We start from the raw sequence: 15734 nt of genomic DNA on the forward strand, positions 1-15734 counted from the left end.
CTTTAATCGTTAACAATTGTGTTGCTTTGTTCTTGATGTATATCATTCGAGAACAAGGATCAACCGTGAGTATTATTGTGAGCCGTCGCAACGCACGAGTAACCGACTAGTAAGACTAAAAATTATTCCAAATAACTTGTTATATTATAAATTACACAATTATTTTAGTTGGAATCCTTGCTTGAGTAGATTCCTGAATAATCGAATGGACCCCAAGTGCATCCGCATTCCACCCGGAACCGCGGTCTCAGCGCTCAGATGGCTCAGATGTCACCCACCCGCAACAAGTGCGTCCTAACCGCCATCTGAGCGCGTTCTTGTCCACCCTAACCTGGTGCCTCTCACGGCCGCATTCGCACCGCGATGAACTACGCCGCAGCCGCCACTAACGCCCCCGCGGCGGCGCCCGCGGCAGCGCCGGCGTCGGGCACAGAACACGCCCACTACCCGTATTACGCTGGCTATTCTTATCCCTACGGCGCCTATCACCAACCTGCCCCGCCCACGTACTCCTCCGCCGTGGCCGCCGCCTCGTCATCCTACTACTACCCCGTCCCTGCCGCCGCGTCGTCCACCGCCGCGCAGTACGACCCCTATTCGGGTTACCAGCACTACAGTCACCCGGAGGGAGGAGGCTCGGCGGGGGCTGGCCTGGTGGGCTGCTACAGCACCGTCGGCGAGGCGTTGCAGCAGGCCGCGGTAGCATCGACGACGCAGGCTGCTCTGGAGGCGACCACAAAGGAGGCGGGGAAGCAATTCGGTTTCGATCCCCAGAGCTACGCTCAGGTTAGGACGCCTCAGGATTCCATTTTGACTCCGAGTTTTATTTATTTATTTATATTTGTCCGCCGTAAATTTAGGTGGAATTACGAGATTTGATCTCTTAAGAATCGAATGCTTGGTAATTCCCTCCCCGGTGATTTGGTGATCTGTTGTTGTTCTATTTGTTTGAAATTAGGGGGAGGTTTGCTAAATGCAATGAACAAATCTTAGGTAGTTTGGTTCCTTAATCTCGTAACATAACCAATCAACAGGGTTTGCCTGATTAACAGTGTCGGAGCTTGATGACAAATGTAGGAGGGGCCAAGCTATGTAAATCTTAGGGCATCACGCTGTTGCATTTACTAAAGAACCATACTTTATTTTGTTTAATAAAATCTCATTGTTATTTGGTGAATTGTTGAACTTCGGAATTATGTCTTCTATGCTAGTTTGAACAAGAAGTAATCTAAAAGAAGTGCGTCACATGTTTAGATTTATTGAGTCTTACATGACCATAGATAGGTTCTAGTCAATTCTCTTTTTTCATGGATAAATACATAGTATATGTGATGCGTTGAGGGGATTATTTCATCTGATTAGCTCTTGAGCAATTGATTAGGTATAAAATTGTATTTTTAAATTTTATTTAAATCTTTTGGATGTAGCTATTTTGTTCCGATCTATTTAGAAGGTAGGGCAGCCCATTGGAGAGAACCATAAAGTAGTTAACTAGGCCTCAGAGCTGTGTGTGGACAGCATCGAAGGCGAGCTCCCATCAGCTGGTCAAGGACTTTCTGCTCCCTAATCTTAATATCATCAATTGAAGATGTCTTACAAATACTATATGAAACTAGGCACTGGCCCGTGAGTTGCTACAGGCACATAATTTTTTGAGCGAAGTAATGTAATGCAAACATCTGGTAAATATATTAAGATGGATACAATTTCATAAAAATAACAGCAAAGAGAAATCATGTCAGTCCTTTATGAGTCCCATGTATAATTAGACATAAGCTTGTGATACCCAATCTGGATCCACTAACTATATAATCCTAATCAAGATCTATTACTAACATAGAACACAATACCATGTTGGACCTGATTTTATGCTACAAGCGTTAAGCACTCCGATACATGGAGTGTTATGGTTGCTAGATCGGTGAGGGATTGGAGCTGCTAGTGGAGGCGGAGTGAACAGTACCCGCCAATGAACAGTAGATGCGTAGAGGGGATTGGAGAGGGGGATCGATGGGCAGAAACGCCACCCGGGGGCCTCTGCCCACGCCCGAGCAAGAGGAGGATTTCTCCCTTCTAATTCTTGCCTACTTTATTTCTCATCCATTGATTACATAAATAGTCCGTCTGGCCGCCCCTATCTAGCTAGAGATCCTTATCTTCTTAAAACTCTCAAAAAACTACTAACTGATAACCTTCCTAGATAATCTCAACTATTCTTCTTATCCTTTGACCTGCGCTCCTTGCTGCTGCTCCTTGCCGCATTCCCCTTGGGCCCTGACAGGTCCTGACCGCAGCCCCCTTGGGCCCTGACAGGTCCTGACATGTAGATACTCCTCCATATCTAAAGTTCTAGACAAACAATTTTACTATTATTTCATTCACTTCACAAACAATTCTGAAAACAGAGAATAGCAAAAGTTTGTTATTCTGAAAACAGATAATAGTGTTAAAAACAGACAGTGCAATAATAATGTTCTCTGAAATACAGAATAGCAAAACATCCAAAAGAACTCTTACAAACATGGTTTGAACGCAAATAATAGAGCGCTGCAGCTATTACACGATTTAGTGTGGTCACCTATGTGAAAATTTGACCAGTGATACTGTTTGTGTCTTCGGTAATATCTATTAGCAGAAACTATGAGAACAACGGTTTTTTTCTAAGGAAAATTATGGCATTTTGTAACCCAATTTGAGTGCCCTAGAAACAGAAGTGTTTAAACTGGAGCATTCCCTTATTTTTCCTAGATTCGTTGTGTGGGTACAACTGTGCAGGGGTGACCAAATGTTGCCAACAGAAATAATTTGATTTTGCTTCTGTGTAATATGAATTCTTAATGCTCTGGTTCGTATATGAAACTGCATAGGATCATGGTTTCAAAGGTGTCGCCTAGGCGTCCAGGCGGCCAAAAAGTCTAGGCGTCCCCGTCGCCTAGCCAAGAGTCGGCAAGAGGGGAGGGGGAAGAAGCCTAGCAGAGACGACTTTGGGGAGCGGGATCGGGGGAGCGGCGGCGCAGGGAGTGCCGAGCTCGGGGGAGCGGCGACGCAGAACTCGGGCGAGCGGCGGTGCAGAGCTCAGGGGAGCGGCGGTGCAGAGCTCGGGGGAGCGACGACGCTGAGACTCGGGGGAGCGCCGCCGAGCTTGGGGGAGCAGGAGCAGCGATGCATGGTTGTGGACGAGCGGCGACAGTGAGATGGGAGCAACTCAGCAACCCTAACCGAAGGATATATGGGCTGCCTGCCTGCTTGGTGGGCTAGGCCATCTCTTCTACCCCTTCCTTCTTTTTTTTTCTCCCTTTTTCTTTTTCTTCCTCATATATGTTGTTGTTCTGTCTTTTCTTTAATTGGTAAGGCGTCGCCTTGCTCGCCTTAGTAAGCGCCTAGGCGTCCAGGCGATGGCTCAACACCTTGTCTCGCCTTACCGCCTTAAGAACTATGCATAGGATATACATCTTACTCAGCAATTGAATGGAGAAACCATTCTATATTTCTATTAAGGGTGTTGGATAAGTAAATTATTTTTTTCTCGAACACGCAGGAGGACTGCGTATCATTGTATTAATAGAAGAGAGTCTATACACAAGCGAACACCCACCCATCCCTAGGAAAGACAAACATGCCTGACCAGGGACACAGAAACAAAGAAACACAAACAACCTAATAAAACTTGTTAACCATCTGTATCCATGTCTTGAGCTGTAAGTAGAGATAGCCCTCTAGCTCCAGCATGGGACCAGCTCCATAGCTCTTCACCAGCCAAAACAAAGGCAAATGACAGACTTGGAGATGCACCATTGAAGACACATTCATTCCGGTGCCTCCATATAATCCAGGCGCCCAACGAAACTAGAGAGTCCAGCCCCTTTTCGACCAAACCATCCACCAAGCTGGAAGACGCAGACCACCACACGAAGAAGTTCTGGTCCCCCCATTGCGGGGCCAGCAAAGCTAAGCCAACCCTTTGCAGATGGATGAACCAGAATTGCCTAGAGAAAACACAACTTTTCAGGAGGTGATTAATATTCTCCTCTTGATCGCAAAGCAGGCACTGATCAGTGTCAGGCAGATTTTTCCGAGCCAGCCGATCTGCAGTCCAACAACGGTCGTGCGCAACCAACCACAAGAAGGAGCACTTGGGAGGAGTCCACGATTTCTAGATTAATTCCCATTCAGGCATTGCTGTGGCGCCTTGAAACAAAGCTTCGACCCTGTTTGTTTCGGCTTCTGGCAGCTTCTGGCCACCAAAAGCTGCTGCGGACTGCCAAACGCTCAGCTTTTCAGCCAACTTCTATAAAATTTGTTGGAGCAAAAACCATCCAAAATCAACATAAACACATAATCGGTTGAATCGTTGTAATAGTAGGAATCCGTCACTTTCTAGATCCTGAGCCATATGAACAACTTTATCTTCCTCCACACGTAATCGTAATGATACTCAGATTCTCCCCACAGCCAGATTTTCAGAAAAGCTGGTCAGAAAAAAAGCTGAACCAAACAGGCCCTTCATATGTCGACTTAGCAGAATAGATTCCTGTGGTAGCTATGCACCAAAAATGCTTATCAGGGGTTCCCGAACGAAGGATAACCTCTCCCAAGAGACTACATATTGCTAAGAATTCCTGAACAAACTCCGAGGATAGCAGTCCATGTACATCTTGAACCTGTCTATGATCAACAAGGGCTTCAACCACAGTTCTGGAATAGCACATCGTTTAGAGACTAGACTAAAAACGTGAGGGGGGCAACATCCTGCATACGCTGCCCGGACAGCCACCAGTCTTTCTAGAAAAGATTAATTGTATACATGCCACTATACTTTTGCAAAATTAGATGGTTGATGCCATGGAGTGGCATGAAAATGAACTAGTTTCAAACTTTTCAAAATTGGAGTGGCATATTTCTAATTAACCCTTCCAGAAAAGGGTTGATATTCCATCCCCAGCACCAGTAGCCATGGTCATATCAAACAACTTCTTAACCTTCTTGCTGCACTGCAGCTGAAAAGAAGCCCAGGGTTTAGTTGGTTCAGATTTTTTTAGCCAAAGCCATCTCACTCAAAGGGGGGAGTTCAGTTTTTGAATGTCTGAAATTCCAAGATATTTGATAGGGAAGTCTTCCAACCTTGTACCTTGAAGTGCTCGCAAACAGCCAACGGTGTCTAGGTTGGGTATTGAAGCTGAATATAAAGCTCTAGCAAATGTGATATGTCAAACGGGTTCCCGATCTTTCGATGAAAGCTGGGGATAACTCGATTTGGATAGTTGTTGTTCTTGCTGTGCCAAGAACAACCCCGAACCTGCAAGCAAATCGAAGAACAAGCAAGAACGAGTGGACAAGCAAACAGCACACAGTCTTTGCCCGAAGGATGAATCTCTTACTCACGAAATGAGGTTCTGAATCGAGTAAAACAGGTGCTCAACTGAGTCACGAGTTTACAAGGAAGAAGCAGCAACTTTCTTTCAACAAAACAAAACCTGGGGTTCAGGGTGAGGACTACAGTAGCGTTTATAGGTGGACAAGTGATTTGGGGGTGGAAACCCTAAAGGGGGCGCGCCCCTGAATGGGCTCTAAAGGAACACAGCCTACAACCCAGGTTGGATGGCTCGACTTCTCCTGGACTATTCTGATTTGCTCGCTTTGAATCTGACAGTGAGGACTAGCTCATTTGAAAGTAGACTTCCTGATCTTTCCAACATGTCCTTAATCACCTTCTTTGGATCTCGTATGACGGAGTTATGGTCATATTGGTGAGTTTATTGCTGCTGGTTTCGGGAAGAGTTGGGAACATCAGTGCGTTGGAACTTGGACCTCCTCTTAATGATGCTTGCTGGCCAATCTTGACCCTCCTTTATCCTTTGTCCCGCAGCCATCCGCTGCTGATTTCAATCTTATACTTGGCTTGGAGTAAAGTCACTCGTCCTAAAGATTTGGGTGGTCTAGGTATTTTCAACTTAAAATTGTTTGGTTGGGCTCGTAGAGTCAGGTGGCTTTGGTTGCAGAAATCAGATCCTGGGAGGCCGTGGGCTGTTTTTCCACTGCATTTCCCAAAGGAAGTGGTTTGCCTCTTCAAATCCGCTGTGTATACTGAGATTGGAAATGGTTTAAACACCCTCTTTTGGACTGATAAGTGGCTGCTTGGGCACTGCATTCAAGAGCTTGCCCCTGCAGTCTTTGCTTCTATTCCTAGGAAGGTTGTCAAAAGAAGATTGGTAAAGGATGCCTTGCCTAACTTGAGTTGGGTGCAAGTTTTTCAAGGAGCTCTTTCTTATGCTTTCTGGGTGCAGTTTTTGGATTTGGCTGAGATCCTGGAGGGTTTCTTGCTGCAGCCCAATGTGCAAGATCGTCATGTTTGGAGTTTTTTTAGTTCCAGTGACTATTCTTCAAAATCCGCTTATGCTGCTATGTTTTGTGGCTCGTTGTTTTTCAAACAGGCCGATCGAATTTGGAAGACTTGGGCCCCTAGCAAATGTCGGTTCTTTCTGTGGCTTGTGGCTCACAACAAATGTTGGACAACAGATAGGTTGGCTAAAAGAGGCTTGACACAAAACGCTTCTTTGCCCACTCTGTGATCAACATGATGAGTCTATCAATGACTTGCTGGTGGGCTGCTCTTTTGCACGTCTTTTCTGGTTTGATTTGCTCAGGGCGTATGGATTGCAGGGCTTCATTCCAGGACAAGATATTGATGATTTTGATCTCTGGTGGTGTTCCAATAGTGCTCGGCTAGATGGGCTGAGTAAAAAGGGCTTTGACTCTTTGGTCGCTCTGGGTGCTTGGATGCTGTGGAAGCATAGAAATGGGGTTGTCTTTAATGGTACCCCTCCAAGCTTGGTGGTGAGCGTTTGGCTGGCCAGGGAGGAGGCTCTCCTGTGGTCCTTGGCTGGAGCTAAGGGGGTTTCATTCCTCCAAGCTCAAAGCCGTGTGGGGTAGTTTCTTTGTTATGTGTGTGGGGTGTCTGCCAGCTGACAGGCGCTCTGCCCCAGCTCGGGCTGGGTGGGGTTTTCTTCTCTCTGTGTGTGTGTTTTCTCTTTGTAACGTTTGTTCTGGGGTCTTTCCCCTTTTCTTCTTAATACAATTATACACAACTCTCCTGCGTGTTCGACAAAAAAAAGTTCGGACAAGAGCAAGTAATTTCTTATCATAAGTTGAATAATTCAAGGTAGGGCCACTCAACTTCTCACTAAAATATGCAACATGTTTCCCTTCTTGCAGCAGCATGCCGCCCAACCCAATTCCGCTAACATCACATTCAAGCTCAAACGTTTATTAAAATCTGGTAGTTGGAGTAATGGAGCGTGGGTTAACTTATCTTTCAGCATCTTGAAGGAATGCTCTTGTGCTGAAGCCCAGGTGAATGATGCACCCTTCTTGGTGAGTTCGTGCAGTGGGGCAGCAATGGTGCTAAAGTCCTTCACGAAGCGACGATAGAACCCAGCGAGACCGAGAAAGCTCCTAACTTGCGTGACCGTTGTAGGAACTGGCTAACTGTGTATTGCATTAACTTTGGCTTGATCAACTTCAATTCCATAACCTTTTTCCAGCAAGTCTTGCACTTGGTGTTGTATCTCTTTGGTCTCTTCCGGATTGGTCCTGTATGGTGCACGATTTGGTATGGAGGCTCCTGGAATGAGGTCAATTTGGTGTTCAATTCCTCGAATCGGTGGTAGCCCTGGTGACACTTTTGCTGGGAACACATCAGCAAACTCCTGCAAAAGCTTAGTGACAGTAGGAGGCAAAGAAGATGGCATCTCTTCAAATGAGAATAAGGTTTCTTTGCAAACCAAGGCATAGCAAGCATGATCAAGTGATTTCAGATCAGATTTGGTGGCAAAAAAACAAGATCCTTTCAGTTTAACTTCATTATTATTACTTTGTGCAGATTTGGTGTTTTTCTCTTTATGCTTGTGAAGTTTATTAGCTTCCATTTGATTTTCACTCTTAGCGGGTTGCTCACATTTTAGTTTCCTAGCTCTAGCAATTTCATCTCTCACAATGGCTTCTTGTGTCATAGGTGTTAAAACAATTTTCTTGTCATGATGTATAAAACAGTATTGATTGCTCCTACCATGATTTAAAGAGTCTATACCATATTGCCATGGTCTACCTAGCAGCATGGAACATGCTTGCATTGGCACAACATCACAGTCAATAGAATCATGATAAGAACCAATTGCAAATGTAACTCTTACCAACCTTGTTACCTTCATGCCGCTGCTATTAAGCCATTGGATGTAGTAGGGCGGCGGGTGTGGTTTGGTAGTTAGCCAATTTTCTGCACCATGTCAGCACTAGCCAAGTTGTTGCAGCTCCCGCCATAATGATCACACGACAAGATCGCTTGTTGATCACAGGTGACGCACCAGGGAAGGGTGCGGCAGCCTGGTGCCAATCAGATCAGACCTACCAAAGAGAGATATCCTCTTTCCTATATCAGTACAACAGATCTGGCTACCTAAGGAAGGAACCTCTAGTTGCCATAACAGACCATGTTGCTATACTAGCCTAGACAGAAGTGCCTCACGCAGGAGGCAATCCAGGAATATTACCAAAACAGTCTAACAGCTTTATCAAATAGCATGGAGTTCCCCAAACCTGCATTCTCAACCACCTAATACCTAAAGTACTTATGTGCATTTTCCACTAACAATTCTAACTTTTTAATTGAAAGCAACTTATCGATTCTACTCGCTTCCAAATTATTTTGGGTAACAACAAATATTTGTATATGAGATTTAGTTGACTAATAAACATAGAGAATGCAATGACTACTACGTTAGGACATCAATTTCATCAAACAAAACACACTTACACAATTAACAATGACATCATTATCGGTTAGACGGGTGAAACACTATCTCAATCATACCTCGCGTAAGTCTAGCAACACACTAACTAGATAGGACATCATACTCCTTGATTTAGTAAGTAGAGTATCATCAACATTACATAACTTTACTCGACTGCAACTTTAGAAGCAAAAGACTTAAAAGTGCCTACATGCTAAATGCAAGCGGGCAAAGAAACAATAATAGTTACATAAACTGCATTTCTAATGAACCATATTCCACAAACATAAGATCTTTTCAATCATGCTTTACTGATATATCCACATAAACACTCTTCACACAATAAGCATATTAAACCTAAGTTTCACATGACACGACTACTCCATACTCATGAACACAATCACATTAATGCATGAAACAAGGCATCTCAACAAGCACCCTACACAAAACTAACTCCATTACACACCACCCATCGCCTACATAGTCAGCAAAACACCTCTCGCAACATCCGCAACTCAAAACCAAACTTCACCACATATAAGAGTACTTTCCGTTTATGAGCACGACATAACACTACACGAGACGATGCGTTCTAGCAAACACTTACACATAACTTGCATCTTAACCCTAAACCTCACCATACGCACAAGATACCCTATTCCACAATTAAGCATTCCACCACATCACCTCATAACTCGGTATTCTAACAAGCACTTAATACCATCACAATTATTACAAAAGATAGAGAGGAGGATCATTCCATGCACGACTCCATAGAAAAACACAGTCACGACAACGGATTTGGACATAACCACCACAACGCATCTGAGCTACAGACGAGAGTATCATCGCGATTAATAGCCAGACCATTCATCAATTCAACTAACATGAACAACAAATCAGCTTACCATGACCCATTCGACTCGATAATCGCAAGAATGATGCCAGTTATATGGTTTAGGCATTTTGTTGAACACCTGGCAGGCGTTGTGCGGGCTACGCTCTTTTCTCCATCAACTTTCTTATTCATCTAACTTCATGGAACTCTCTTTCACCCACAACTCTATCCTCAATCTCACCCGATGCACAACACAGCGAGGAGTGCAGGCGCGAACTGAAGACAAGTGATGGTGGCTTAGTGAGGCAGAGCCCCACGACGACGGCTCGGGTTGAGCATGGTGATTCAGCACAAACGGTAGCGTTGCGAACACGGCTGTTAGGCGCGAGGAGCTGGGCACCATGGCCGGCGAGGTCGACAACACTCGATCTTGGGCGCGATGGAGTCTGGTGGCTTGGAGCGGCGACAGCTTGGCGACTCTACGGTGGCGTGGCGACCACGAATAGGGAGGGCGCGACCATGTTGAAGAGGAGTGGCACGACAACAACGAGGTTCGAGCAGAAGTCCTGGGCGTGGTTGGTGACCAAACGACGCGTGCCCAGGGAGACACGAACTAGGGCCACGGTGAGGTCGTGCGATCTCGAGTGAGGAGGGTGGTGTTCGTCGACGAGGGGAGGCGTGGCGGCCGGTGACAACACTAAGATAGAAGACGACGGGAGGATGGGAAGAGGAGCAGACGGCGCGAGGGAGATGAGTGCATGAGGAGGAACCGGGGTACGATGGATGGAGGAGACAAGCGCACGGTGAGGCACTGGACAATGCCATGTGGGGTGAGGCGCTGGAAAGGCGCAACGTGGAGATGAGCCTGCGATGCGCTGAGGGAGATGATGGCTTAGGGAGGAGCAGGGACGCTCGCACGTCAAGGAGAGGAAAAATACGTGCTGCCTGGTGCGGATATGGGTGAAGGCAGTGGGTTTGGATAAGAGAAGGACGAAGGTGGGGAAAGAAAATATGAAAATTTTCTCTCATTTTTGCAAACGAAAAGGGAAAAAATACAAACATAAATATAATCCTAGGTTCTAGAACTTGGGTTTGGGCGGGATGCATAAATGGATTGGACCCAAACCTTATTGGACTACAATATTTAGGCTGTTTGATTTGGTGAATATTCCTAGAATCAGATAAATTTCTACCAGTTATTTATATCCAAACATTTAGATCTGGCCAGATGCAAACGAACCAGATCAAAGCACTATCGTGATATAACATTTGAGATGGCATTGATTTAGTTGAAATCGGACAAAAATCTATCTGTTATCTGAACCCACTTGATTTCTTTGTCTAGGATAGTGCACTGGAGAACAATCCCAATTATTAATCTTGAGCACGATTTCCTCGGTAACATGCACGATCTGGATTATAAAAGTCAAATGCTCCCAAATTTGCATTTCTTTACTCGAGCGATTTACCCAGTACAAAACTCGACGTCTCGTGAGATTATTAAATTCCGAACTTCGTGAAACATTTGAAATAGTCAGATAGACGGAGATGAAGACAATATCGAAATCATGATAGACGTTGATTAGGACATAGAGACCGTTATTCTCACCGACATTCCGTGCTTAAGTCCATATTCGATGTTTAACTTGAGGTAAACACCTGGGGTGTTAAAGGTTCAAAGGCCTCTTGATCTTGGTGGACTTAGGATCTTGGATCTTGAAACTATGAGCTGGGCTCTAGGAATGAGATGGCTATGGCTAAGAAAGACAAAACCTGATAGACCTTGGGCTTCCATAGATATACAGGTCCACCACAACTCAATGGCCATGTTCCGCATTTCAGTTTCCTCTGTGGTAGGTGATGGCACCAGAACACTCTTTTTGAGTGATAAATGGCCCCATGGAAAGTCCCTACATGACCTTGCTCCATCCTTATACAATCATGTGTCAAAGAGGGCTATCAAAGGGAGTACTGTTCGGGATGCTTTGGATAATAATGCCTGGTCGAGGGACATCCAGGGGGGTCTGACTGCTGCAGCACTGATGGAATATTTGCAGCTATGGGATATCCTTGCAGGTGTGGTGCTTTTTTTTCTTCTCAAACACGCAGGAGAGCTGGCGTATCATTTCAATAGAAGAAGGATGGTATTTACAATGACCTAACACACCACTCACACACACACACACAAATAACAAGAGGTATAACCTTCTCCTAGCCGAGGTTGAACACAAAAGCTAGGCTTGAAAGACGGGTCAAGCCTTTGGCCCCCACAAAACACCACATATTGAACTCATCATTGGCTGAGGTAAGCAATCCGGCTATAGAAGGCTGAACACCATTAGAAACACAATCATTGCAGTGTCTCCAGATAGTCCAAGCCCCTATGTTCACCAAGGAGTTAAAGCCATCTCTGAGGTCCTTAGGAATAACCTCAGCCGATCTACCCCACCAAGCTACAAAATTGATATCTTCCATCCCGGGGGAAAGGGCAGACATGCCGACACGTTGGAGAAGAAGATACCAAAATTGCCTCGCGAGGACACAGGAAACAAGTAAGTGATGATAGACTCTCCTTCCTGGAGTGGAAGATCAACACATTTGGATACCTTCTTCTACAGGTGTGTTCTCAACCAAGTCTGCCTATCGCTGTTTCTTTGTTGGGGCTATTGAATTTGAGCCATGGCAAGAGATTTGGAAGACTTGGGCGCTCCATGCAAGTTCTTCATTTGGCTGGCTGTCCTGAATCACTGCTGGACAGCGGACAGATTAGCTCGCCGAGGTCTACAGCATCCTGAGCACTGCCCTTTATGTGATCAAGAAGAGGAGACCGTGCAACATCTGCTTATGTGAACTGTGTAGTTTGCTGTCCTAGAGAGGATAGGGCTGCATGATGTTGTTCTCAATAAGAAAATGTGACTGAAGGGAATCAATTCAACATTTCAACTTTAAATTGTATGCAAAAAATTAAGTAAAGTATTGGAAACATTGCAATACATACTTGTCTCCTTGTAGCCAAAGGAACATTCTAAGTTCATTTTGCTTTATCCTAGCATGTTGGTCTCAGTATAGCTTCAGTTTGTTTACCCAAGATAAATTGTGCAGTAGATTGTACTGATCTGTTTCACTTGTTGTCTTTTCACACTTTCCCTGATTTGCTATGCATGTATCACACGAAAGGGATTAGCACTGTATGCACTGTAGTGGTTATACGTAGCTATTATTGTAGAAAAGGATTTGCCACTTTTAATTCCCCATCCCTGTTAGGGCTTGTTCGGTTATTCCCATTATACATGGATTGAATGAGATTGAAAAAAAATTAGAAGAACTTTGACTTGCTTGGGATTTAAACCCACCCAATCCCACTCAATCCACATGAATTGAGAGCTAACCGAACAAGCCCTTATTGATTTTTACCTGTAAGTTTGTTTCAATTTTCTGTGCATGAAGCTCTATGACCTTCACGAGTTCTACAACCTCATTTTGTTCCCTGATTTTATTTGTATTTATTACTGTTTGGTCACCCTGTGATATATGTTGTACAACTGCATGTAAACCACGTCATGTGTACAATTGTACTGTTTAGATTGGTTATACTTAATGCCATGTACTGGTTACATGGTTTCTTCTGTCTTGATCCTTGTTATTAACCAGGTACAAACAATCTTTCTGTAGGCAGCAGTTGCCAGAGCCTCCAATGGAATTACACAACCAGCTGCAGCCCCAGGCTTGCACCATGCCCAGTGGAATGCTCATTTTGGGTATCCTGTGCCGAAATATGTCTTGAGGAAACAAATGAAGAAAAAGCCGAAGACTGTGCAACCAGCGCCATGTGAGGTGTGCAAGATTCAGTGTGATACACTAGAAGTTCTCCTGATCCATAAGCAGGGAAAGAAGCACAAGAAAAATTTGGAGAAATTACAAGACTCAATCACCCGTAAACCAATTATAAAGCCCCCAAGCAATGTCATCGGTCCAAGTATGCCACCTGTTGCTGTATCCAACTGTGTGGTGCCCTCTGTACAGCCGAAGAAGAAGAGCAGCTCAGCAGCAACCCGGGAAGATCTGGAGGTGAAGAAGAGGCGAGTCCTTGAGGCTGGAGCAGCGCAGGGCGAAGTAAAAATCTGCCAAGTGTGCAATGTTGTAGTGAACAGCCAAAAAGTGTACGAGTTCCATATTGCGGGGCAGAAGCACCAGGCCTTGGTACGTAAGCAGCAACCGCTACGTTTTGTCACATGATGCAGAGCCATTTTGCTCGTCGTCTTTCGTCTGGCCTCATGCTTGTCCGGAAGTTCCTCTGGAACGAGAACTCACAACATTCGTATCTTCAACTTTGTTAGCACATTTCCTCGTTTAGTGCTCGTGCTCCTGTACTACTGGTAGCGTGCCAAAAGGTTAACAGGTTTTCATTGGACTTTTGCCTGCTGGTCATAATTCTGAGTGCTGAAACTGAAGACTATATTGTATGTCGCAAGTTCTTTATCAGCATGGTTTGGTTGTATCTAGTAAAAAATCATGGTTGGATTGTAGATCGTCAAAGTTTGCTGTTGCTATAAAGCACTCCTTCCATTCTAAATTATAAGTTCTGTTATATTTTTGATATAATTTTTTTATCATAGATCTAGATGTAGCTTCTATATCTAGGTGCAAGTAAAAATAATGTTAAAAATAATTTGCAATTTAAAATAGAGGGAGTATTTACAAACATCTTGCACTTAGCTGTACACAAAATGGTTGAGTGAAAAACTTAGCGTGTTTGGTTTGAGGAATGAGTTAATTAATCACCATTTTATTTCTTATAGTCTAATAACTAGTAATATTACGAGGAATGAGTTTATTTCATTAAATTTGTGGAATGAATTTATGATGCACTGTTTCTAGAATAGATTGATTTTTCAAACAAACACCTTTTAAGGCACTTGGATGCTGTTTGGTTTGGTGATTTAGTCCAGTAATCAGTTCACTGGGTGATCTATTACCGTTGCTTTATATTTGGTTATACTACCATAAACGATTGCGACGGGATGCAATACTGACTAATACAAAATCATTAGCGCTGCTCTCTGGCCGTTAGCCAACTCTGGTCTGCCCCTTCGCATCCCGCACTGGACCAAACAGAAATCGGTATCCGTTCACGGTAACAGATACCAGGCACACTAATTTCCATCACCGTTACCACTACTGTTGCCGAACCAAACAACATCTTGGTGATCGTTGGATGTGTTTCAGTGCAATAGAATAGAATTAACCAAATGTAGTTCGTAGAAGTTATAATGGAGCCGAAGGTAGAGATGAAAATTCGCTAGCACACAGAACGATTTAAAGCAAAAACTCAAGAAAGAAAATCGAAAAGGTGGCATGTGTGCCACGTGACGTGGTGACCGCTGTGTGTTTGGGTGCAACAGAATTAACATGACAATGCAGTTTACACAAGTCATAACACAGTTCACGAAAGTCAAACGGAAGGTGTCGATGTTCGGATCCGTGGACCTAATCAACCAGTAGTCATCCAACACTTTCTGTATAAGGATAAAGAAAAGAACAACAGACAACAAGACCAAATCCAACCATTATCCCTCTTCTTTTTTCCGTCTGTGTATAAGTATAAGGCTCTTTTAAAGTGGAATGTATTCTGCTAATGTGCACCACGACACGGAGTTTAGATGAAATCCCGGTGGACCTTTGGACTGCTTTATCTCATCCCACTATAGAATTAGGGGTTCACAAGAACTTTGACATCTTTCCACGAGAGCTGGCAGATCATCCACTCTTCATTGAAAAGTGCGTAAATTGCCTACCTAGTTTTTAAATTAATTGGAAAATGAGTATCACAATAGTAGCTTTTAAGATAGATGGTAGCTTACGTGGGATGAATAAGGATATAAATGAGAGGAGTGTGAGGAGAACTTCCCATTTGCTATTCTTAGACCCTGTACTAAAAACTTTGGAAGCTTCCTTGGAGCGAGTCAGCAATTTTGCTCGTTTTTCTGGTATCCAGACTTTCATAGTAGGTCTCGTAGCCAATATCCCTACCAGACAATCCAAAATGGAACCTTATAGTGCTTTACCCATGATCTTTCTTGTTGCCCCCTCGACAAACAGAAACATATCTT

General features: G+C 44.2%; 1 protein-coding gene across 1 annotated transcript; it reads left to right on the forward strand.

The window, feature by feature from the left end:
- The first annotated feature begins 267 nt into the window (after positions 1 to 267).
- On the forward strand, positions 268 to 14199 carry LOC100191306 (uncharacterized). Its single transcript, NM_001136740.1, has 2 exons — positions 268 to 786; positions 13297 to 14199. The coding sequence occupies exons 1-2, from the start codon at positions 364 to 366 to the stop codon at positions 13858 to 13860; spliced, it is 987 nt and encodes a 328-aa protein (NP_001130212.1). The 5' UTR covers positions 268 to 363; the 3' UTR covers positions 13861 to 14199.
- The last annotated feature ends 1535 nt before the right edge of the window (positions 14200 to 15734 follow it).

The sequence above is a fragment of the Zea mays genome, chromosome 5, assembly GCF_902167145.1.
Source record: "Zea mays cultivar B73 chromosome 5, Zm-B73-REFERENCE-NAM-5.0, whole genome shotgun sequence".
Classification (NCBI taxonomy): domain Eukaryota; kingdom Viridiplantae; phylum Streptophyta; class Magnoliopsida; order Poales; family Poaceae; genus Zea; species Zea mays.

What these genes read in the sequence shown, in the direction of transcription:
- LOC100191306 (NM_001136740.1), top strand. Translation starts at nt 364, where the DNA reads ATGAACTACGCCGCAGCCGCCACTAACGCCCCCGCGGCGGCGCCCGCG. An exon ending in ATCCCCAGAGCTACGCTCAG is followed by an intron (nt 787 to 13,296) that starts GTTAGGACGCCT and finishes ATCTTTCTGTAG; the next exon opens with GCAGCAGTTGCCAGAGCCTC.